This window comes from Balaenoptera physalus (assembly GCF_965194825.1).
Source record: "Balaenoptera physalus genome assembly, chromosome: 16".
In the NCBI taxonomy this organism is placed as follows: domain Eukaryota; kingdom Metazoa; phylum Chordata; class Mammalia; order Artiodactyla; family Balaenopteridae; genus Balaenoptera; species Balaenoptera physalus.
The window spans coordinates 63,694,518-63,719,216 of NC_138898.1; the positions used below are offsets into that span (position 1 = coordinate 63,694,518).

Consider the following 24,699-nt stretch of genomic DNA (forward strand, 5'->3'; position numbering starts at 1 on the left):
CTTTGTACCAACGGCTGGAAACACAACATGAGACCTTTCTTCACACCGTAAGAATTGATGAATAGTTCACAGAGTGAACAAAAGACTTTATTTTTGAAAAGCAGATAACACCAAAGTACTATGTAGTATCCACAGTCATTGCAAAAATAATTACTGGAACTTTCGAAACATCAAATGAATAAGCTGAATCAATGGGTTATGACTATAATTTTGAACCAATATACAGATTTTCGATCAAGACCTAGGCTTGATTTCTACATAATATTATTCACATGCATTCCCTGTGCCTATTTATTATCAAAACAGGGACTCCTGAAAGTCGAGCCCGGCTTTGTCTTGATTTCAAAGATGACACAGCAGCGAACAGAGAACTCTGGCTTGCTGCTTCAGTCCTAGAAATCATGTCTTCAGATGTTATACAACAAATTGATTTCTGAAAAATAAAACCCAGACTTCAGATGCCTTTGAAACAGTCAGGTCCCCACACTTTTCAGCACCATGGTACTCAGATGTGCTCAAACACGCTTTCCTTTGTCTTTCCAAATATCCACCAGGAACCTAAAAGGGGACCCGCTTTAAGAGTTCCATTATGAAGGTCTTTAGGAACAACACTAAACCCAAGTAAAGGCAGTGGATGAAATTATCCCCATTACTTTTTCTGTTAAGGAAAAAAAAAAGTGAGAGTGCATTGGCAAATGGGAAAATGATACCAGTCATATAGTTACGGAAAACAGTTCTATAAATCCCTCCTTTCAAAATTATGTTCAAAGGTGTTTAAGACCAAAAGGAGGTCACAAAAACTGTTAATACAAACAATTCCTCTACCAAAAAAAAAAAAAGCCCTTCGTGGAAAGTGGCTGAGGATCTGGTCCAAGGAAGGCAGATCAGTGAAAAGATCCAGCCTTCTATTCCTAGCCTGCATTTATGACCTCATGGCTATGTGTCTGATGGGTGTGAATAACCCCTCCCTGTACTTAAAAACGAATTAAGAAATTAAAGTGAATTTGTGTGCTATTTAAAAGCCTGCAGTTACAGAATCTGAGAGCCAAGCCCTTAGACTGTAAGGCAAGATTTTTGTCATCAGAAGTGGAAACAGATGGCTATGACGGTAGGCACTAAAGGTTGGTTCAGCCGTACTGGGGCCAGAACAGTTTCAAAAATAAGGCAATCTGGGGCTTCTCAGTTTGAGACCACCAAGGGAAAGGCCCACTGAGGCAAAAAAAGAAGCTGGCCAGTGGCAAATCACCAGAAGATACTCAGACGGCACAATGCTCACAGTTGGATGGGATGACTTGGGGTCACAGACGGGGAGGCAGGAAACCCTTGAACCAGCACTCAAGGAGAATGTCTTTGCATGTCCTGTGCACGACTCCAAGCAGCAATTTCTGGGGTTTGGAGGTGTGTTATTTTTGCGATATTTTCCCCCCAAAAGAAGACACGAAGGTGGAGACCCTGGAGAGATGAGAGCACCAAAATGGAGCCTTCACCAGGGGCGGGGCTGGGCGAGAGTTGGAAAGGCCTTCCTGCAGCACACGGCTCCCTTCGGGTCTGGCTGAGTCCTACAAACGCTTGTAGGTGCCCAGGAGAGCTTTGCAGTTGGGACAGTAGTGGTCCACATCCTGCAGAGCGTCCACACAGAAAGGGATGAAGCAGCAGCCCGCGATGCACCTAGAAGAAAAAAGACCACACATGGAGAGGGTTACAGACTGTAGTCGTTTGGACGATAGCCGCCAGAAAGGTATGTCGGAGTCTCAATCCCCGGAACTTATAAACGTGACCTTATTTGGAAAAAGGGTCTTCGCAGATGTAATTAAGGATCCCAAGATGGGATCTTCCTGGATTATGAGGGAGGGCTCCTTAAACTCAAAGACCAGGATCCTGATAAGGAGAGAAAAGGACACACAGAAATACAAAGAGGGACAAAGCCCACGTAAAGACAGAGGCAGAGATTGGAGTGATGCAGCCACAGCCAAAGAACACCTGGACTACCAGAAGCTAGAAGAGACAAGGAAGGATTCTGCCCTTAGAGCCTTCGGAAGGAACATGGCACCTTGATTTTGGACTTCTGGCTTCCAGAATGGGGAGAGAATAAATTCCTATTGTTTTAAGCCACCAGGTTTATGGTAATTTGTTATGGCAGCCCTGGGAATGAAGATCCCAACCATTGCCAAGGCTGCTCCCACAGACAGACTGCTCTGGGTGTATTATCAAGTCCTGGGACATTTAGGCATCTTTCAAAGTGTTAGATTGGAATCGGTGCACTTCTTTTGTAAAGGGCCAGAGAGTATGTATTTCAGGCTACATGGGTCTTGTTCTGTCATTGGAGCATGAAAGCAACCACAGATAATCCGTAAATAAAGGGCGTGACGTGTTCCAATAGAACTTAAAATAGGCTGGATTTGGCCCCTGGGCTGTAGTTTGCTGACTCCTGTCTTGGACTGATCACTTTTCCATACAGAGAGCCTGCTTCTCACAGCAACAATCATATAAATTTCCACAAATCACATCTCTTAACCTACATAATCCATCATTAGCGCGCGCAGGCAGGACCTCCATACAGCCTGAGGTGTAAGAAGAAATATATTTGGTCTTTGGTTCCCGGCACAGAGCTCCAAAACCCGTGGAACTTCCTGAGTGAGAGGAGTGTCTTCTGTTATTCACAAAGAGCCCCTTTCACTCACACCTGAGTTTATGCTAATGAGGTGACTAGGGTAGGTCCCTAGACAGGCTCGGGATGGGCTGGTCAGCAGAAAGACCAAGAGACCAGAGGGCTGGAACTTTCAACCTCAACTACAGACCTCTGGGGTGGAATGGGGGGCTGAGGGCCGGGTTATAGAAACACTTGAACAGCTAATTTGGAGAGATTCTGGGTTGGTGAATCCGGCATTTATGTGCCAGAAGGGTGGTGTACCCCAGCTCCATGGGGACAGAAGCCCCTGCACTCAGGACCCATCTGGATCTCGCCCTGTTACCTCCTCACCTAGCTGTCCATCTGTCTGTCTCCTGTATGATAAACCTGTAAATGTAAGTAAAGTGCCATTCTGAGTTCTGTGAGCCATTCATTCTAGCATATTATCAAACCTGAAGAGGGGATAGCAGGACCGCTGATTGGCCAGAAGTACAGGGGACCTACGACTTGTGACTGGCATCTGAAGTGGGGGGCAGTCTGTGGGACTGAGCCCTTAAGCTGTGGGGTCTGCACCAACTCCAGGTAGTGTCAGAGCTGAACTGAAACACTGGACACCCAGCTGGTGCTGGAGCCTTGGCCAGTGTCAGAAAACACCCCACAGCCTTACAACCAAAGTTTGCCAAAACACATAGTTTTAAAAAAAAAAAATCAACATTTTACAGGAAGACACTGATTTATGTAAAGCAGAATCAGGAAATATCCTGATGAGAAAACTATCTCATGAATGGAATTTCCTATTGCCTAAGCTTACCTGAGTTCAAATAAGGGCAGCCAGTGCATTTAGAGACCATCCTAACCTCCCGCCTGACAAGTGCGGGCATGGCTGCAAGAGGCAATACACACACAACCACCTACTTTATCCTCAACACCCCCGGAGGTGGGCATTAGTACACCCCAGTTTACAGATGAGGAAACTGGAGCACAGAGAGGTGAAGTCACTTGCCCAGAGCCACACAGCTGTGAGAGGCAGGATCTGAACACACAGTACTGCATTTAAGGAAGAAAAGGAGGAACGGATAGAAAAAGCTGCCTCAATTTGAAAGCCAGTGGTCAATATTCGATAAAAGTTTCTATTTTTGTCCTTCCCTGATTTCAAAGACAAAAGTTAGTTTTAACAGGAATGTCCAAAGTACGATGAATTTTTATGTAATGTTTTCTGTCTCTTTTCTTCCCCACTGAATGCAAGTCCTCAAGGAAGTTAATTAAGCTCTCAGGGGCTTTGAGCCTCTCTTCAAAATTAGGAAGAGAACGATGATTCCCCCTCCACCTAAGTCACGAGCAGATAATGAGGAAAGAGCCAGGCAAGGGCGTCTGAAAAGAAACACACAAACACGGTTTCCTTCGAGGAAGAAAACGGAGCACTTATGGTTTTCTGAGTGACTTGCATGGCCAGGAATAAGGAGGCTGCCTTTATCTGTTTGGAAAAAAAAAATTAAATGGTGCTTCCTCAACTTTCTCCCAGAACAGAAAGTATTATCTCTTTCAACATAATACCCTTGGTGCAGACATAAATATTTACACACTCTCCTTGTGTAGGCAACAGAAAACTACTGGGGGTCCTAAAAGGATAAGAAGTTTTGAAGAGATGACTATAAAGTATTTTAATGTATAGAATGTTTAAAGCTTCTCTGAGAGTCAAGCAAACATTATTAATTAGGTCATGAAATTCTAGAAGAAAAAGAAATCCCCAAGGGTATCGCTGTACACAGATACAAATGGCTGCTATGCTTGTCCCTACACGCAGAGAGTGGTCTGAGAAGAAAACGATGGAACAGCAGCTTCCAGGAGTGGTCTGAGAAGAAATGATGGGACAGCAGCTTCCAGGGGCTGATATGCTCGAGGGCAGTGGTTCTCAACTGGGCACGATTTCTGGTTATGACAACGGGGGCAGGGGAGCTCCTGGTATCTAGTGGGTAGAGACCAGGGATGTTGCTCAATATCCTACAGGGCACAGGACAGGCCCCCACAACACAGAAGTAGGTGCTGAGGCTGAGAAATCCTACAAGAGAGGAATTCGGGAGAGCCCGGGGTCTGAGTGGACCCCAGACTTACCCCAACAGGCACAGGCTCCCGCAGGAGAGCCAGGTGAGGGCGCCGGCATTATAGGACAGCTGAGTCACGATCATCTTGTTGCAGGAAGGACAACACATCTGGACCGGGCGGTCGAAAAAGGAGATGGGCTGCTGCACGTAGACTGTCTGCACAGCGACTGATGGAAGGAACAGAACAAACCGGCCAATCAGTAAACGAGGAAGACATTCATTAAATGCAAAACAGTAGCGGCAGGATCTCGACAGATATTTGCTCACCCATGTTCAGGAGAGCACTATTCACAAGAGCCCAGAGGTAGAAGCAACCCAGTGTCCATTCATAAATGAATGGATGAACAAAATGTGGTCCATCCATGCAACGGGTTATTATTCAGCCTTAAAAAGGAAGGAAATTCTGACACATCTTATAACATGGATGGACCTTAAGGGCATCAGGCTAAGTGAAACAAGCCAGTCACAAAAAGACAAATACTGTTGATTCCACAGATAGGAGGCACCTAGAGTAGTTGAATTCATAGAGATAAAAAGTAGAATGGTGGGTGCCAGGGGCTGGGAGAGAGGAGCGAAGGGGGAGTTGCCATTTAATGGGTATAGAGTTTGTTTTGTATAATGTAAAAGAGATGGAAGGTGGTGATGATTGCCCAAAGATGTGAACGTACTTAATGCCACTGAACTGTACGCTGAGAAATGCTTAAGGTAATCAATCTTATGTTATGTGTTATTTTACCACACACAAAAAAAAACTGGGGATGGGTGAGGAGGGAGAAAAATGACAAAAAGGGAAGAAGAGAAAACAGTGGCAGATTTCCAGAATTACCAGTTGAGGGGCTCTGGAAACCTCCACACACGAGATGGGGGAAAGGACTGTGTGTTTCTGGAGGAGATTTGGCCCAGCTCCACCAGGCTTTCAAACTCAACTGTCTCTGGACTCAAGTGCGGAGCTTATTGAGAATGCAGATTCCCGGGTCCTGCCCTCAAGACTGTCTGATTCGGCAAGTCTGGGGCAGGGTCCCCAAACCGCTTTTTAAGCTCTTGAGTGGTTCTATGAAGGTGGTCTGCAGATGGTAATTTCAGAAACAGTGATGTGATGGGTTTTAGCCTCAATTTTCTTCATCCGTAGATTAGTGGTTGCCAGGGGCTGGGGGATGGAGGGTGACGGCGGTTTCTTTCTGGGGTGATGGAAATGTTCTGGAATTAGTGCTGATGGTTGCACAGCTCTGTGAATATGCTAAAACCACTGAATCGTATACTTTAAAAGAGTGAACTTTATGGTATGGGAATTCTATCTCAATAAAGCTGCTTTTTAAAAAATGGAATAATAAGGGTTGTCGCTAGGATTAAATGGGACAAAGGCAGTAAAGAACCTCACCCCGTGCCTGGTACAGAGTGAATCCTCCATAAACAAGCCTGCATTTCACACGGTCTCTTTAGCAAACTCCAATGCCCAGTAATAAGGCTGGCGTTTACCAAGCCAGGGGATACTGGCCCAGTTCTTTACAAGTAGGGGGACCATATTGATACACGCAGTGAGTATACGAAATCATGCTAAAAAGAGAAAACTATGTGAAAAACATGCGCGGACATCCACAAGCATCAGAAGAGCACCTCGGGTGATGGAAATCACAAAGCTCTCAGAGCTTAGCACGTTCTTTTGGTTTTCGGCAAAGTTGTTTAAGCTCGTAGTTCTGTCAAAGTGATTTTTTTCTCTTCTTTTTTATGTTATTGAAATGCCATTTCTGTGATCTATGTATTAGGGGACATGAACTGCTACCCAGAGCTAACCAGACAATATTCCCAGAAAGACCTAGAAAGCACCCCCGCCCCCGCCCCCTGCAGAAGAGCCAGCATCAAAGCATAATTTAGCACTTACACGTAAATTTTAATAAGGGTTATTTGGGGTGCAAGAATGAGTTATTTATTGATCAGAGTGTGATCTAAAATAGTCTGAAGTCGTTATCTTGTCCTCTTCCATCTCAAGGAGTCAAAGTCACTTGAGCACAATGACAACAATAGTTCACATTTATCCAATGATTACTCACAGAACCTTATTTAATCTTAACAGCCCCCCGCTGTAGGTACTTGATGGGCCCCATTTTATAGATGGGGAAACCGAGGGACAAGGAGGCTGGTGAACCCAGGCAGTCTGACTCACAGGTCCGCTCTCTTAGCTGCTTGTAATACTGAATCAGCTACATACCTGGGTGCAGATGGGCAGCAGGAAGTACCAAAGGGCAAGGACATGAAGAAGTTGCTGGAAGGCAGGGGAGTCACCTGCACTAATGTTGGGCTGGGGGTGGGTTTCAGCTCACCCATTCCTCACTCACGGCTACATCCTCTCCCTCTCCTACTCCAGCCCTGGCCTCGGGGCAGGGGTTCTCCCGCCAAGCCTCAGCAGGAAGGGCAGGAGCTCCCAAAAGCAAACTCCCATTCCCAAATTTCTCCGGGACGGTTGGTTGTGCCTCTGTGATAAACACCAGAGGCTCAGTTTATGGTGGACGTGGGAAAGTTCATAAACTGTGCTTGCCAAAAGCCTCACTGACTTGGAACCCAAGACTAGATGTGAAATTTCAGGACAAGGGGGAAAGTTGGACTTACTGGCACTTTACTTAGACTCTGGGGCACAGTCACTACGGCCACTCTCCTGATTCTCACGGAGTCCCAGGGCGGAGGGCCAAGGAGAGGTAAGGGGGCCCGGGAGGCCGTACGTACTTGCATTGGCATTGGGGACGGGCACTGGCTGGGTGTAGTACGCAGGCGGATTCATGCCCTTCCCATCCGGGCCCGTCATGAGCCCCGTGGCCGGCCCTGGCATGGGTGCTGGAGGTGTGGGGTAGTAACTGTTAACAGAAACTGTCTCTTCATAGGATGGGGGCGCAGTTGGCACCGAGGAAGGTCCAGCAGCCGCCTGGTAGGATCCTGGAGCAGACATTTTACCTAAAGCAAAACCAGAAGACACCAGATCAGAAATTCAATTGACAGGGGCTTCCCTGGTGGCGCAGTGGTTAAGAATCCACCTGCCAATACAGGGGACACGGGTTCGAGCTCTGGTCCGGGAAGATCCCACGTGCCGTGGAGCAACTAAGCCTGTGCGCCACAACTACTGAGCCTGCGCTCTAGAGCCTGTGCTCCATGCCTAGAGCCCATGCTCCGCAACAAGAGAAGCCACCGCAATGAGAAGCCTGCGCACCACAACGAAGAGTAGCCCTGGCTCGCCGCAACTAGAGAAAGCCTGTGTGCAGCAACGAAGACCCAACGCAGCCAAAAATAAATTAATTAATTAATTAAAAAAAAATTCAATTGACATCTTCCCATCTCTCTTTTCCACCCTCAATCTTTTTTTTTTTTAAAACATCTTTATTGGAGTATAATTGCTTTACAACGTTGTGTTAGTTTCTGCTGTACAACAAAGTGAATCAGCTATACATATACATATATCCCCATATTCCGTCCCCCGCCTTGAGCCTCCCTCCCACCCTCCCTATCCCATCCCTCTAGGTCGTCACAAAGCATCGAGCTGATCTCTCTGTGCTATGCGGCTGCTTCCCACTAGCCATCCATTTTACATTTGGTAATGTATATATGTCAATGCTACTCTCTCACTTAGTCCCAGCTTCCCCTCCCCCTCCTGTGACCTCAAGTCCATTCTCTATGTCTGCATCTTTATTCCTGCCCTGCCACAAGTTTCATCAGTACTGCTTTTTGATTCCATATATGTGCATTAGCATCTGGTATTTGTTTTTCTCTTTCTGATTTACTTCACTCTGTATGACAGACTCTAGGTCCATCCACCTCATTACAAATAACTCAGTTTTGTTCCTTTTTATGGCTGAGTAATATTCCATCGTATATATGTGCCACATCTTCTTTACCCATTTATCTGTCGATGGACATTTAGGTTGCTTCCATGTCCTGGCTATCGTAAATAGTGCTGCAATGAACATTGTGGGACATGTATCTTTTTGAATTTCTTTCATTTTCTAACTGACAAAAGACAATCAGGAAATGACCTGTGTCCAGTCTTGTCCAAAAGCCAGAAAGGGAGTTAACATCATCCCTTCCAGACCAAGAATGAGAACCTTAACAAGAGATTCCCTACATAAAGGTAAAAGGTAGGGGGACATCCCTGGCGGTTCAGTGGTTAAGACCCCACGCTTCCACTACAGGTTCAATCCCTGATTGGAGAACTAAGATTCCACATGCCGAGTGGAGTGGCCAAAAGAAAAAAAAAGACTGCCTTGGGTATTGCTCACCCTTTGCATTTCCATTAAAAAAAAAGAAAGAAGGTAGATAATGACAAGAGAAAATTACCCAAATCCCCAGGGCAAACATCAGCCAAATGTGAACATAAATTTTTTCACACTTGAAACCATCACCCAAACAAGACCTATCTTTCATAGCTAGTGTTTTTTCTTTTCTTTTCTTTTTAAATTAACCACTGCAGTTTTTACTATCAGTGTTTCAAGTGATGGAAAGGACAACGGCCTTCAAAAGCCAACCACAAACTATGGCAAATACTGAGCAAAACAAGCCAGATGCCAAGAAACCCGCACCGTGTATGCCATGTACCCGAAGTCCAGAAGCAGGCAAAAGGAATCTTGGGGGTGTAAGTTAAGAAATCGGTTACTCTTGGGAGGGGAAGGAGAGTCTGGAAGAGGCTGGTGGGTGAGGGTGTCTAGTCACGTTCTCTTCATCTGGGGGTGGTTACACGGGAAAGTCCACTTTGTGAAAATTCGAGTTGTAAGATTAAGTTATGTGCCCTTTTCTGTATATATGTTATAGTTTTTAAAAAGTAAACACACACAGGGACGCACAAACCAACCAGTTCTCATTTTGAAAAGTGAGAATCAGAGCAGCCAGGCACATATTTCCTTTTGTGAGGGCAAAGAACCGGGTTTTTTTTCCCTGCAGAACTTATGCCCGCCTAGAATTACATGGCCTGGACCCAGGGTGTGTTCCTGTCTGCGGTCCCGTGCTCGGCAGCCCCCGGGCAGCTGGAGAAGGACACAGTGCCGTCCTTTGTCTGCTTCTGTTTTTCCAATGGGGCAGGGCTAACGCTGCATTAGAAGATCCATTCAAACCTGTCTCAGGAGAGACGGGGCACGGAGCTCCGGGGGCAGCGAGCCACTGTCCGGGGGCTTGGCCGGGCCTGTGCTGCTTCCCACGCACCATGCCTCCACTTCTAGATCCCGTGGGAAGCAGAATCGATTCATTCTGCTGCGGGGAGAAGGGGAGAATCCTTCAAGGACGCTCTGCCTTTCAGCCCAGCCCGAAAGAGGAGATTTCTCTGGGGGAAGAGATGAAAGGGCTTTCAAAGTGGAAAGAGAGGCATGGGAAAATGACCATGCATAAAACAAAATCCATAAATAAAGCCAGATAGGTTGGAGCTGGGTTCTAGAAAATTGTGAAAGTCCTATGGAGATGTTTGGACCTCATTCTATAAGCCTGGGGCTGTCCAAGGGAAACTTTCCAGAAGGATGGAAATGGTCTCTATGTGGGCTGTTCAATATGGTCGCCAGCGACCACACCACACTGCCCAACACTTGAAATGCGTCCGAGGAACTGAATTGTTAAATTATATTTATTTAAATTGAAAATCGAATACAGGGAATTCCCTGACGGTCCAAGTGGTTAGCACCCCGTGCTTTTACCGCTGAGGGCCCGGGTTCAATCCCTGGTTGGGAAACTAAGATCCCACAAAAAAAAAAAGAAAGAAAGAAAATCGAATACACAATTCATTTACTGGAACATTTTTATGTAAGTCTGGGACTCCTTAGGTATGTGAATCTACTTTTTCAACAGCAAATTTAAGGAACTCTGAATCAAGATCAAATGTTTTTGATAAAATTTTAGCATCCAATTTGGGATATGATGTCAATGTAAAATACACCTTGATTTCAAAGCATTTTTAAAATGTTAATGTGAAACACCTCGTTCATAATTTTTTATATCACCCCTAGTTTGAAATGATAATACTTTAGATAGCCAGAGTTAATATGTTGTTCCAGTTCATTTCACCTGTTTCTTTTTACTTTTTAAAACGTGGCTACTAAACAATTTTAAATTGCCTATGTGGCTCGCTTTCTGGTTCTATGGGACAGGAGCCATGGAAGGTTATAGAGAAAAGGAAAGGTCCAACCCTAGACAGGGTAGATGAAGCAGAAGGTCTGGAAGGGAAACAAGAAGCAAAGCTCGGAAGGCCCCTGTGTGTGGGTGGAAGGCCCAAGGTTGGGGGGAGACTACACACCGGTCTACAGTGGGGGGTTGACCCCAGAACATCTTTGTGAAAACAGGTTCAGGGTTTAAAACAGACCGACTGTGAAAAGTGGTTAAGGTATAGAACTGTGTCAATTTCCTCTGTCCCACAGGAACAGAAACGCAGAGTAGGAGGGAAGACGGGCCACAAACATCAGCCCCAGGATGCCTCTCTACCAGGCTCACCTCCAACACTGGCTGCTGTCCCCTCCCGGCTGGCCCCAGGACCTCCCCACATCCGTGCACTGGGCTGGAGGAGACTTCAGCTGGGGGAAACACGGCCTCGTGCTCCCGGGTAATTTACATCCGTGCAGAACGTCAAGGACTCACTGTCCCTTCCTGTCTCAGGAAAGGCAGACCCAGAGCTGCCTACACGATTTATTATGAAAACTGAGTCATATAAAAAACCCCACAAGAGCAGAAAGCACCATGTGTCCAGAAAGCCTAAAATAGCACAGTTTGCTGTGGTTGCAAACGGAGTGCTTCGGGAGGGGAAACAGAAGGTCCTGGGGTGCCCCAAATTCTGCAAATAGTTCCGGTCAAACCATTGCCTCTCTCCTCCAAAAGGGAAGAAACTCAGAGATTGTGAATCATGCTGCTGAGAGCGAACACACAGGTGTTAGGAAGCTGGGGGGAGGCGGGGTTGTTGCCAAGACATCTAAAGGAAGGAAGGGCCTGAGCTTCTGGTTCTGGAAATTAATGTCTACCCACCCCTGCCCCTGTTTTAATTGACCATCGTCATCTTTCTTGTGGTCACATCCTATTTTCTGGAACTTCAGGACACTCTCTCTCGGGAACATTGCTTTTGGATCAAACAGCCACATAAACACGGTCATAATTCTGAAAAGAACAAGAGCAACAGTCTAGAATGGTTTAAGGAAAGGAAGGAAGGAAGGAAGGAAGGAAGGAAGGAAGGAAGGAAGAAGGAAGGAAGGAAGGGAGGGATGGAGGGAGGGAGGGAAGGAAAACACATAACCAGCTGCTTTGAAAGCTTTCTAAATAAATTCCACAGCTTGCCTTCCCCCAGGCCCCAGGCCCCAGGCCAGGAAATGCCACTTCAGTCAATCCCATTTCTCTCCCTCTCTTTTTCCTTTTCTCTCCCCACCCCCATTTCTTTTTAATTTGGTTTCCCCCAGGGGCAGGAGGCCCACCTAGCCAGCCACTAAGCCACCCTTCCAGAAAGGATTTGTTCACCTGGCCTCCACACCCCCCTCCTCACCCCCACAATGTGAAATTCTTAAGGGCAGACACACATGTGGACACGCAGACACACAGACACGCTCCACTGTCAGCGGAGAACCCTGCATCCCTCCAGAGCCGCCGCCGCCTGTGTGCTGAGGCACTAGCACAATTCCATCTAATACTTGTGACCGATTTTTCTGGGACAAACTGGAAACCACAGGAAAGCGTCTTTTAGTTTAACAAAACAGAAAAGCCACAGTTTTGCCACGTAAAAGCACAGCCTTGAGAATCCTTTGGTGGCGCTGGGTGCCTGGGGTGCAGTCTCTGCAGAACCCAGGTTGCCACAGTTACGGGGAGCTTTGTGGGGGGAAATAAAGGAACAAACAAGGGGGTCTCCCTCCTCCCTCCCCAGTTGTTTAACTTTCTTATTAAGCCCCTGAGACTGGCTTTTCTCGACTGTCAATTGAAAAGGACACATTGAAGGCTATTCTCCACCCACCTTCCACCTGCCCCCGCAGGAATCGAGAAAATGCTAAGGGCTGGAGATTTCTGTTTCCACCATCTCAGAATGACTCTTTTATTAGCTCCTTCCAAATGCAGAGAGAGGCATTCCAAACCCCTTTTTTTTAAATATGGAAAATGTGACCAGGGCTGACCTCACCAGCATGTGACCCGTGTAGTCCCACGGGGCCCTACACGCAGAAGGGCCCCCCAAGCTCGGTTGAATGCTGCCGCCATCTTGAAATTCCAAACACTTCTCGAACCAGAGGCCCTGCCTTTCCACGCTGCACTGGGGCCAAATGTTAGGTAGCCGAATCGTGACCACTGGTTACAGAAAAGGAAAAGGAGGCATTTCTGATGCATGAAGAGATGCATTCCTGATGCAAGAAGAACAAGGCTGGGCTTCCCTGGTGGCACAGTGGTTAAGAATCCACCTGCCAATGCAGGGGACACGGGTTTGATCCCTGGTCCAGGAAGATCCCACATGCCACGGAGCAACTAAGCCCATGCGCCACAACTACTGAGCCAGCGCTCTAGAGCCCACGAGCCACAACTACTGAAGCCCGTGTGCCGCAACTACAGAAGCCTGTGCGCCTAGAGCCCGTGCTCCGCAACAAGTGAAGCCACCGCAGTGAGAAGCCAGCGCACCGCAACAAAGAGAGTAGCCCCTGCTTGCCGCAACTAGAGAAAGCCCGCATGCAGCAACGAAGACCCAACACAGCCAATCAATCAATCAATCAATCAATCAATCAATAAAAAAGAACCAGGCTTGAACTTGGAAATTGGCCCACGACCAGCTGCATGATCCTGGGCCCCACTCTCTCATCCGTAAATATGCCAATTGGAAGTTTGGGGTCCCTAGCTGAAAACATCCCTTGTTCTAAGACTCAACGATTCGCTGGGTGAAAGGTATTCTCTTAAATGGACAGTGAGGGCTACACGGATATTTTATTCCTGGGCAGGCCTAAGGGAATGAGTCTGGGAGTAGCTCATTCACTGAACCCAGTATTAAACAGGATTTCCCAATCTTGTTTTCATTATAGCTGCCTCCCTCCCTCCCCTCCTACCCCTGGCCCCCAAGGAAAAAAATTAAATTATATTTAAATTCAATTAATTAACTTGAATATAATTTAATTTCTACCTAACAAGAAAAATTAAATACTAAGAAATAAGATTTTGTTGGGCAGGGTTGAGTTTTGGAGGGCCACACACCACTGTAATATTTCAGATTTTTTTCACCTCTCCCCTCCCCCAAGAACCAATTTTCATTCCCTTGGATCCCCAGTGAGAACTCACTGTTTGGAAAGAGGTAGTTGGGCCCAGTGAGTTTCGCCAATCACCCACATTTATTCATTGAGTATTTCTAAAATATGACTCCTCCTTTCTTGGTGTCAGAAATGCAATTGTCCGAACTCAGTTTTGAACCTTTTACGGACCAAGTCCTAGGATCCCTCACATCTGCGTGTTCTTTTCCAGGCATGCCCAGCCCTCTCGCAACTTAATCTGGTGAGCCACAAGGAAGGGAGGTGGACAAGGAAGGGGCAGGGTGATCAGACGGAGGGACACTCCCTTCTGTTGTTCTGGGGCCAAGCAGGGCTGGGCTGGCATCCACTTCCTCCTGCACCCATCACTCCTCTGGGTCTTGAATCTGCTGGGTCCTCCCTCACTCCAGGAAGGAAGTAAAGGTTGCTCAGGGGTTCCAAATAACCAGACTGGTTACGCCTTATTTTGGCATCTCAGAGTCCAGAGGTCCTGGCCTGAGCACAATCTACTACTCGTCTCACAACTGCTACTCCGCACCCCATCCCAGATTCACAACTGCATTAAGATGAACCAAATGGGCTCTTACTTTACCACAGCGGGCCCTGTAATTCATGCCCTTACATGCATCATCCCATGTCATTCCCACACCACTGGGTCAGGAATTATTGTTGTCATCAACCCGATTTACAAATGAAAAAACTGGGGCCCAGAGAGGTTGAGCGGCTTATCCAAATTTACACAGAGGGAGTGGTTTGAACCCATGCCCCTCAGACCCTGGAGCTCTTTAGACCTCATCAAAATACCTCCCAGGCTGGGAGATCCAGACACAATCAACAGCTCGTTTTGCACACTTTGACCCCCCCCCCCAATGAAACGTGAAAGGAAAATCAATTCTCAGTGGAAGCAACACATTTGAGCCCGAGGCGACAGGTCACCCCCTTTCTCTCTGCCTCCCTAGCACCCGTGAAGATGCATATACACAGACTTTCACACCACACACCCAAGACGAGATTTAAAAAACTACCTGCCCATTATGGACTCCAACTAATTTTGTCATGAGGACTTTGCAGTTCAAAACGATCTACTTCTTTCATGAGAATCAGGCGTCCAGGAGGTCAGTGATCTGCCAAAGGTAGATATCCACAGAGCAGTTCCTGCTCGCCTGGGGGACACAAGCAACGAAGGGGAGATCTCAGAACTTCTGAGATGCCACATTTGCTTCAAGCAGCAGTGGGGGGCTGGGATATCTCTGCCACCTGCTGCAGCTCCCAGGGAAGAAAAGGCAAAGGCCATGCCAACCGAGTCTCAGAGCAGGCTTTTTAATATCGCTGTTGAAAGACAGTAGCAAAAAGCCCTCAAAATCCTGGAGAGAAGCCACGCTGGTGGGCGCAGTGATCTTCGCGCCTTGAGCTGAGATTAATGAATTGATCCTGAAACCTCGAGACACAGGAAGAAACTCCGAGTCACTTTCAGCAGCAGATTTGTTCCTAAAAAAACTCGACCTAAACAGTCTTAGAATTCCCGGAAACACCCCGGTGGAGCTGCTATTCCGGGCGCTCACACAAGCTCTGGGAGTCATTGTACTCGGTCTGAGCCTGCACTGGTGTTCACTGGATAACTTGGGGTCCCAGCCTGGCAGCGTTTGCCTGGAATCCTAAATTCAGAGGCAGGGGCCTGACTTCTGGGAAGCCTAGAGATGGCTGGCCGACCAGCTCGATCACTGATACAGCGGTTCCAAAACATTGCTGGGATGAACCTTGAAAACATGATGCTAAGTGAGAGAAGCCAGATGCGAAATCATTGTATGATTCCATCCATATATACGAAATGCCCAGGATAGGTAAATCCAGAGACAGAAAACCAATTAATGGTGCAGGAGCTGGGGGTGGGGAGGGGAGGGTACTGGGAGGAAACAGGTATGGGGTTTCTTTTTAGGGTGATGAAAATGTTCTGGAACTGGATGGAGGTGATGGTTGCACAACACTATGAATGCACTATTTGCCACTGAACTGTACACTTTCAAACGGTGAATTTTATGTTTGGTGAATGTTACCTTAATAAAAAGAAAAAAGAAAGAAAGAAAAAGGCAGTGCTAGAAATCTTTTATCTATCGTCTCCATATCACAAGCCAAGGCCTGCAATTTGAGCCTCCAAATCCACCACTAGCCTTAGTTCAATGCATTCAGTGGCCTGTTTACCTAAAATTGAGACCATTGGGGTCTTTCTGACACTGGCCAACGTGCCCCCCGACTAAGGTGACCTAAGGTCCTGAGTTGCCTGGGGTGGAGGGGGTTCCCAGGACATGCTGGACCCCTAACTCCCCACCCTGCCTCTCACTTCAACTCCCACCACAGTTGCAAATTGATGTGTCTGCAGCCTGGCTTGGATGTCCCCAAACATGCCCCAAGCATGCTCTTTCCTCTTTGCCCCCTATTTCCTTCCCTTCCTATGGGTTTGCAAATTCCTCTCACCCATCATATCCCTGCTTGGCTGTCACCTCCTCCAAGAGGTGATCTCTGGCTCTCCCAGAGGAGAACTAATTCCTCCTGAACCTCTCTCTACACAGTGCAGAAATCAAGGGTGCAGTGTCTGGAGCCAGACAGCCTATGGTCACATCAAAGTTCCCCTGGGCATGACTTTGGTGCCTCAGTTTTCCCATCTGTAAAATGAGCACACTGGCAGCTTCTTCCTCATGTCTTGGGAGGATTAAATGAATCCACTTGCGAAAAGGACCCAGAGCAACGAGAGACACATATGCCCTCAGCACGTGCTAGCTGTCATTAACATATGCTTCTCTGCTGTACTTGTCACAGGGCACCTTTCTCGTCTAAGACGTCTTCCTAACCAGTCTGTGGGTCTTTTAAGGGCAGGGATTGCAATTATTAAAATCTGCACCCCCAGCACCTAGAACTAAGCTCAAAACATCATGGGTGCTTCATAGGGTAACCCACTGTCCCAGTTCGCCCAGGACAGAGGGATTCTCCCGGATACAGGATTTTTGGTGCCTAAATTGGGAAAGTCCCTGGCAAAGACCAAGACAATTTGGTCACCCCGATATTTCCACAAATGTTTGGAGAAAAGGATACCTATGTGTAAAAAGGACACCAAGACCCATCTTGGATGGCATCAAGATTCGGAAGCAGACATAAATGGGAGGGTCTTACCCTAAGAGCTTCAACTTAGAATCTGACAAAAATAAAGGTATTTTTTTATAGGAAGATGTTACTAACAACAGGCCTCGATAACAGATGGCCTCGCAGTTCAGCTCAAGGTAACATGAGGATTTGGCCAAATATGCTCCAGGACTGGAATCACTTAATTGGTCTGGAATCCTTTGTTTCCTCCAGAATTCCTTGGGGAGAATGGTATTTCTCAACAGGGCACCCTGTGATGTCCAGGCAGAAGATCAAGGTGTGGGTGGAGGGACTTCCCTGGTGGTGCAGTGGTTAAGAAGCCGCCTGCCAATGCAGGGGACACGGATTCGAGCCCTGGTCCAGGAAGATCCCACGTGCCATGGAGCAACTAAGCCCGTGCGCCACAACTACTGAGCCTGCGCTCTAGAGCCTGTGAGCCACAACTACTGAGCCCGCGTGCCACAACTACTGAAGCCCACACACCTAGAGCCCGTGCTCCGCAACAAGAGAAGCCACCACAATGAGAAGATCACGCACTGCAATGAAGAGTAGCCCCCGCTCGCCGCAACTAGAGAAAGCCCACGCGCAGCAATGAAGACCCAACACAGCCAAAAATAAATAAATAAATAAGTTAATTAATTAATTAAAGAAAAAAAAGAAAGAAGGGCTCTCCTCACACCCTTTGAAGAAGAAAAAAAAAAGATGTGGGTGGAAAGAACTTGAAAAGGGAAGTGTGGAGGCAAGCAAACACAAATAAGATAAAATCAGAGACAAAAAAAGCCACAGTCTCTAAACTTCAAGATCGGTTCATTTTTACTCTTTGATGCAAGTTTCTGAGGCTGCTCGTCCCCGGGCTCTGCAGAAGGCGCCCCTGAATTTTGCCGACAACCACTGCTGGTTCTGGTTGGGGTTTCAGAAGAGAGTGAGAAGGAGGCGCTTCCTGCGGCTGCACCATCCGTCCAAGATCTGAACTTATGAGCAGGCTCCTTGCTGCCACCAGCCCAGACTCAGTAACACCTGTCACGCCATGTTCATCACCTGGTCCTTGGCATGGCTCTGAAGCCACTTGTTCTACATGGATGGTGTGTCAACCATTCTCCAAAAATGACAATCTTTTCTCATGGGTGTCAAGAAAATTCAGAGGCTCTAAAGAGCTTCTACCCCAAGATGCCATAAACATCAGCAACTGCTGCTGACACGTGTGGAAGGGGGGGGGGGGACGGAGTTCACACCTTTGCGACATCTCCACCCTCAGTGCTTACTTATAACCAGCACGGATGGAAGGGGGACTCTTGGCAGATGAGGGGCTTAAGGAGTCTCAGGTGATTTTTTTCTTCCCACTCCCAATCCTTTCTGGTGAAATGACCGACAGGCAGGCAGGGTCCAAAAGCAAAGGAGGAGGAGGCCAGAGAGGTAATGCCCTATGCTGAGTATTCTCCTTGGGCAAATTGTACAAGACACATGGGCTTCACAGGCAACTCTGATCAGGAACCGACCTGGTGGAGAAGCAAGGCCACGGCCACTGAGCTCAGAAATGTTACAGGTGGGATGTCTCTGCCTGGTACCCAAGATACGGTCGCATGTGGGGTCTTCAGAAACACCTGTGTGTGTGTCGCCTGTCATTTACAAGCATGGGCGGGCACCACCCACCTCTCAGGGGTCAGTAGGAATGACGTGGACCACGACCTGGCCTGCTGAATACCCAACAGTGATTTGGAGAAAAGAGAAGACATGGAAGAATGTGAGCAGATGGGGCACGGAGAGGGGAACAAAAAAGGTCCAAAGAAAATTAAGACGATAGGATTTTAAGGTAGGTTGAATGTTTAACAGCAGTAACTGGGACCAAACTTCCTTGGTTCAAATCCCAACTCTGCCACGTCTAGGCTGTGTGAACTTGGGTGAGTTGCTTCATTTCTCTGTGCCTTGGTTTCCTCATCTGGAAAATGGGCTAACAATCGTACCCACACCTTCACAGTGTTGCAAGTTGGATGTGCCCAGAACACTGGGCACGCGGGTCACTACAAAAGCATTAGTTCTAATTACTTACAGGGAAGCAGAGTAAAATCCGGGGAGGGGGTCACTTGCCCTCAGTGACACAGAGGTCTCACTGCCAGGAGGCAGGAGGACCCAAGCACAGACCCCATCACACCACATGCCCCTGTTCTGAGGCCTCTACCTTCACGCCTTTACTTGTTTGTCCAAACCCCCTACAGTCTGACCCTCCCACCTGCAGTGCACAGACAGAATAATGCCCCTTAAAGCTGTCCACATCCTAATCCCCACAACATGCCTTAAATGGCAAAAGGGACTCTGCAGCTGTGATGAAGTTAAGGCCCTTGAGATGAGAAGATGATCCAGGTGGGCCTGAGGCAACCACAGGGGTCCTTAGAATAGGGAAGCAGGAGGGCCTGAAAGAGAGAAGAGGCCCATTGGCTTTGAAATTGGCCCACGGAGCCACGAGCCAAGACATGCAGGCGGCTGCTAGATGGATTCCGGCCTAGAGCCTCGAGGAGGAATGCAGCACCTTGAGTGTCACCCAGTGACACCCACTTTGGACTTCTGAGCTCCAGACTGTAGGATAATAAACGTGTTATTTCCGCTACTAGGCTTGTAATTTGTTACAGCAGCCAGAGCAAACAAACCTGCCCCCTCCTAGCTAGGTTGCCCAATCCCCCTCTGGCCCTGCAGACTCCCAAGGGGGCTCTCTCCCTCCCACGGTAGGTGCCCCCCATCAGAGACCTGAGCCCCTCAACCTCCCACCCCAGCTCCCAGGCATCTGTCCGCCCGCCCTCGGTACTGAAGGAGCCCTTCTTTGGTTCAAACTCCACTTAAAGCCCACGAGTATGGCCACCCCGCCACGTCCCGCCACGTCCGGGGGACTTTGCTCCAACAATGACCCCTCCTGCCAACCCTGCCCTCTCAGCTGGCTTCTCTCCTGATCTCTAGGTTGGTTCAAATCTTTCCTTATTAAAAGGTAAAAAACAAAACCCCTGTCTTCCCTCAGCCCCGGTCCTCAGCCCCTGTGGCTCCCTGCTTCTCTTCCGTGTCCACAGATTCACCCCTGACCACCAGCCTCCTTCCTCCCTTGGCCATGACCCCTCCAAGCCCACTTCCCATTTCCTGTCCTCTTCTCCCAAGGCTGCTGGCATCTCCTCTGGAAGGACTGCCTCATTGGCCTGGCCCTGCACCTCTACCTTCAGGGGCTGTGCCTCCCTGTCAGCCCGTCCACAGCAGGTCCCCGGGGACTCGGGGGTCTGCACGCAATGCCCACGGTCCCCCGAACTCCTCAACCCCACACCCATCATGCTGACCACGACCCACCCCTGGACAGCTCCCCCCCACCCCACCCCCACCCCAGCCAACCCAGTCTTCACATACAGAAAGATGCTTATCTCTCTCCAAAGCAGGGAGATACAGTTAAAGCGACTCAGAGACAGATGGTCAAGCTTAATATCATCAGTGAGAAGTCATGTGGACATCACACACCTGCTGATCTGACGGAGTGAAAAGGGAACTCTGGCTTGGTGGCCTTGCTCCCCGAAACCCCTGACCCCAGGCTCATCACAAGAAAACCCCAGACAAACCCAAATTGGGCGACTTTCTACAGGGGACCAGTCCAGAACTCAAAACAGCCAAGGTCATGGAAAAAGGAAAGTTTGAGAAACTGTCACAGACCAAAGGAGAATGACAGGTGACAACCGAACAAAAGGTAGGATCCTGGATTGGACCCTGGAATGGAATCCAGTGGAAAAACTGGTGACACTCAAAAAGTCTGGAGCTTGGTTAACGGGAAGTTACCAATGTCAGTTTCTTAGTTGTGGCGAATACACCCTGATGACGTAAGATGCTAACAGTAGGGGAGGCTGGATGGAGCACAGGGCACTTCTGCACCAGCTCTGCAACTTTTCTATAAATCTAAAACTATTCTAAAGTGAAAGGTTTGATAGACAGAGATAACAAACTTATGGTTACCAAAGGGGGGAAGGTGGGGAGGGATAAATTAGGAGTTTGGGATTAGCAGGTACACACTAATATACACAAAATAGATAAATAACAAGGACCTGCTGTATAGCACAGGAAACTATATTCAATATCCTGTAATAAACCATAATGAAAAAGAATATGTATATATATGTATAACGGAATCACTTTGCCATACGCCAGAAACTAACACATTGTAAATCGATTATACGTCAATTAAATAAATAAATAAATAAATAAATAAATAAATAAATAAATAAAACGAAAGGTCTGTGTTTAAAAAAATCCACAACTGATACCAAGATCTTTTTCACTCATCATTAGATTTGCCATTTTCACCCCGGCAAAGAGCAGGGTTTGATTGTACACAGAGCTGGCCTGGGCGTGGATGAACAGGTCTCTCTCCCAGAGCCGGTAGGAAGGTAACCTGAGTCTCACACAACAGAAGCATCTACCAAAATTTAACATGCATGAGTCCTTTAACCCAGCAATTCCTCCTCTAGGAATCTGTATCACAGCTGACCCCATGCGTGGGTGCAGCGACAAAATGATGAGCACACAAGGGTACTCACTGCAATGTTGCCAGAAACCACCTAACTGTCCATCAGCAGAGGCCTGGGTAGACCAGTTATGGCGCATCCACACAAGGGAATGGTATGCAACCATCAAGACAGAATGAGGGGGCTTCCCTGGTGGCGCAGTGGTTAAGAATCTGCCTGCCAATGCAGGGGACACGGGTTTGAGTCCTGGTCCGGGAAGATCCCACATGCTGCAGAGCAACTAAGCCCGTGTGCCACAACTACTGAGCCCGCGTGCCCTAGAGCCTGTGCACCACAATGAAGAGTAGCCCCAGCTCACTGCAACTAGAGAGAGCCCGTGCGCAGCAGCGAAGACCCAACGCAGCCACAAAAAAAAGACAGAATGAGGAAGGTCATGTGCAGAAACGCAGTTATCTCCGAGATGTATCAGTGCATGAAAAAAGCCCAAATGGTGTTTATTGTCATAGGCCATCATTTGGGTACAACGAAGAAGGATGTATGTATTTCTTTATAAAATATGCATAAAATGCCTCCAAACGGATACACAAGAAACTGATAACTGGGAATTCCCTGGCAGTCCAGTGGTTAGAACTCCGCGCTTTCACTGCTGCATGATGTGGCCAAAAAGAAGAAAAAAAAAAAGAAAAGAAAAAAAAAGAAACAAAGAAACTGGTAATAGTGGTTGCCTGTAAGCAGAGGGGGGAGGTGCACTGGGGGATGCAGCCAGATGAATGCTTTTCACTCTTATACCCTAAGTTGATCTTTTGTATATTGAGCCATAGCAATATTACATAATCAGAAAATTAAATTAAGAAAAAATTAATAAGTTAAACATATTTATAACTTAAAAAATTTACAGTTCTATAATCTATTAATTATAATTTAATTATTTATATTAATTATGATATATTTATAATAAAGTAAGTTTTAAAATTAATGAAATTTAAAATAAAATACATTAAACCTTTTATTTTAATAAATTTTATTTATTTATTTATTTTTGGCTGCGTTGGGTCTTCGTTGCTGTGCACGGGCTTTCTCTTGTGGCGAGCGGGGGCTACTCTTCATTGCGGTGCGCGCGCTTCTCGTGGAGGTGGCTTCTCTTGCTGCGGAGCACAGGCTCTAGGTGTGCGGGCTTCAGTAGTTGTGGCACGCAGGCTCAGCTGTTGTGGCTTACAGGCTCTAGAACGCAGGCTCAGCTGTTGTGGCTTACAGTCTCTAGAACACAGCCTCAGTAGTTGTGGTGCACAGTTGCTCTGCAACTGGCACGTGGGATCTTCCTGGACCAGGGCTCGAACCCATGTCCCCTGCATTGGCAGGCAGATTCTTAACCACTGCGCCACCAGGGAAGTCCCAAAACTTCTTTTTTTTTAAATGGGGAAAAAGAGCCTCTTCTGCAAACCCATATTTGCCCTCCCCAGGTTGGTCTCCCTTGTCCTCCCACCTCTGGGTGAAATGACGTCATCATTAAAGTTACTGATTACTTCTCTTTGGTGAAAAGATGTGCACTCCACCGTTTCTCCTATATCAGCCCCAAATCTGTACTAACAACATCCTATTGGCCAAAATAAAATTCTTCTCTTCACATATTATGCTATGATCCATTTTTCAGGCGGGAGGTTCTGAAGGCTGATGGCGGATGTGGGATTGGGGAGGCATGGACCCTCCCTCACTGGCCTTAAGGAACCCATTTAGGGAGGCAAAGTTAACCAACACGGGGAGATATGGGAGCAAACGCAAAGGGGAAACTGAGCCTAGATTCTAAGGCAAGTGGAGGGTCTAAGACAAGAGAAGGACACAGGCGAGGGCAGAACAGGAGGGGGGTGAACAGTATGGCAGAAGACACAGAGGCAGGCACACCTGTGTCCTGTGGGGGTTGAGCAGTGGTTGGCCAGGAGGGTGGGGTCGGGTTACAGGAGCACTTTCGCCATCAAGAGCCTGGCCCTGGGACTTCCCTGGCGGTCCAATGGTTAAGACTCCACGTTTCCACTGCAAGGGGAGCAGGTCCTATCCCTGGTCGGGGACCCGCATGCCGCACAGCACAGCCAAGAAAAATAAAACAAAGAGCCTGGCCCAGGTGAGGTGGGGACCAGGCTACCAGGCTGCACCTTCTGGGGAGGGACCCCCACGCAGGTTCTGTTTCATTAACCAGCAGCCCAAGAGCGACTTGAAAAGCCCCCCAAAGTTTTCAACTCCTGCCAGGGAGAATTCAGATTCTAAAAATAAGCCTCAAAACCTAGAATACCAGGAGAAAGCAACCACAGCAGAAGCCATCCAACAACTCCCCGTCAGTATAAACACACATCAAAGGCCCAAAGGCCCAGAGCCAAGGGGTCTTCTCCCCAGATCACGTCTCAACACAACAAAAACTCCAGTCTCATAACTTCTGGTGTTGCTTCATTCTGATCAAGGCCCCTTTTTCAATATCTCTCCCCTGAAAATCTCTTAACCATTTTCTAAAGTGATCCCCTATTATTTCTCTCTGCCTTCTTAAAGTCAAGAAAGAAAGGAAGAGAGAGAGAAAGAGAGAGAGGGAGGGAAGGAAGATTGGAAGGAAGGAAGGGAGGGAGGGAGGGAGGGAGGGAGGGAGGAAGGGAAATGCTTGTGTCACCATCTTGTGTTTCTCTGATACCCCAGGCTGCCGGCAGCCCCCATTCTACTCCTCCATTTGCTGCTTCAAAGCTTCCGAGAACTGGAAAACCAGAACCCAGTGTGTAAGAACTCTGTGTAAAGTATGAATTACTAGTTTCCTTGGGTGCCTCCCATGAGGAAAGTAAACAAGCTTGGGCATTTATCTTGATGATAAATACCTGCGTTACTTGGGAGACTCCTATTTGCTTCTTTTCTCAATTCTGGCTATAGTCCAGATGACTGTAGCTTTTATAACTGTCATACCTTTGAAAATTATAGAACAGTCTTGCCTTTAGCAAGATTTAAGGTGAGAACAGGGTGGTAAACGTTAGCTACTGCAGTCTTTTAAGGCATGCCCCGCTTCCCCTTGCCTATCCCGTACAACCCAGCCCTGGATGACAGAAGCCTTCCCCCTGTGTCCTAATTGCTTCCTGTCTGCAAATTAGATTCTGTTTCCCTAACTGGACCGCATTACA

The 24,699-nt window shown here is 47.6% G+C and overlaps 1 protein-coding gene and 1 long non-coding RNA gene across 7 annotated transcripts in view; one reads left to right on the top strand and one right to left on the bottom strand.

Annotated features, from left to right (window-relative positions):
* Nucleotides 1-24,699, top strand: part of LOC309645113 — a 252,052-nt gene that overhangs the window by 146,056 nt on the left and 81,297 nt on the right. The gene's annotated exons all lie outside the window — the stretch shown is intronic.
* The window catches only part of LITAF (lipopolysaccharide induced TNF factor), a 99,237-nt gene continuing 74,592 nt past the window's right edge, over nt 55-24,699 (bottom strand). For 5 of the 6 annotated variants that reach the window (XM_082429710.1, XM_082429712.1, XM_082429714.1 and 2 more), the window contains 3 exons: nt 7,450-7,674; nt 4,742-4,898; nt 55-1,668 (listed from right to left, as the gene is read on the bottom strand). In XM_082429710.1, the coding sequence (XP_082285836.1) occupies nt 1,560-1,668; nt 4,742-4,898; nt 7,450-7,674 (491 nt within the window). In that variant the 3' untranslated portion in view covers nt 55-1,559. Of the gene's footprint in view, nt 1,669-4,741; nt 4,899-7,449; nt 7,675-14,962; nt 15,096-24,699 lie in introns of those variants that run through there. The other variant, XM_082429715.1, reaches the window with a different exon arrangement.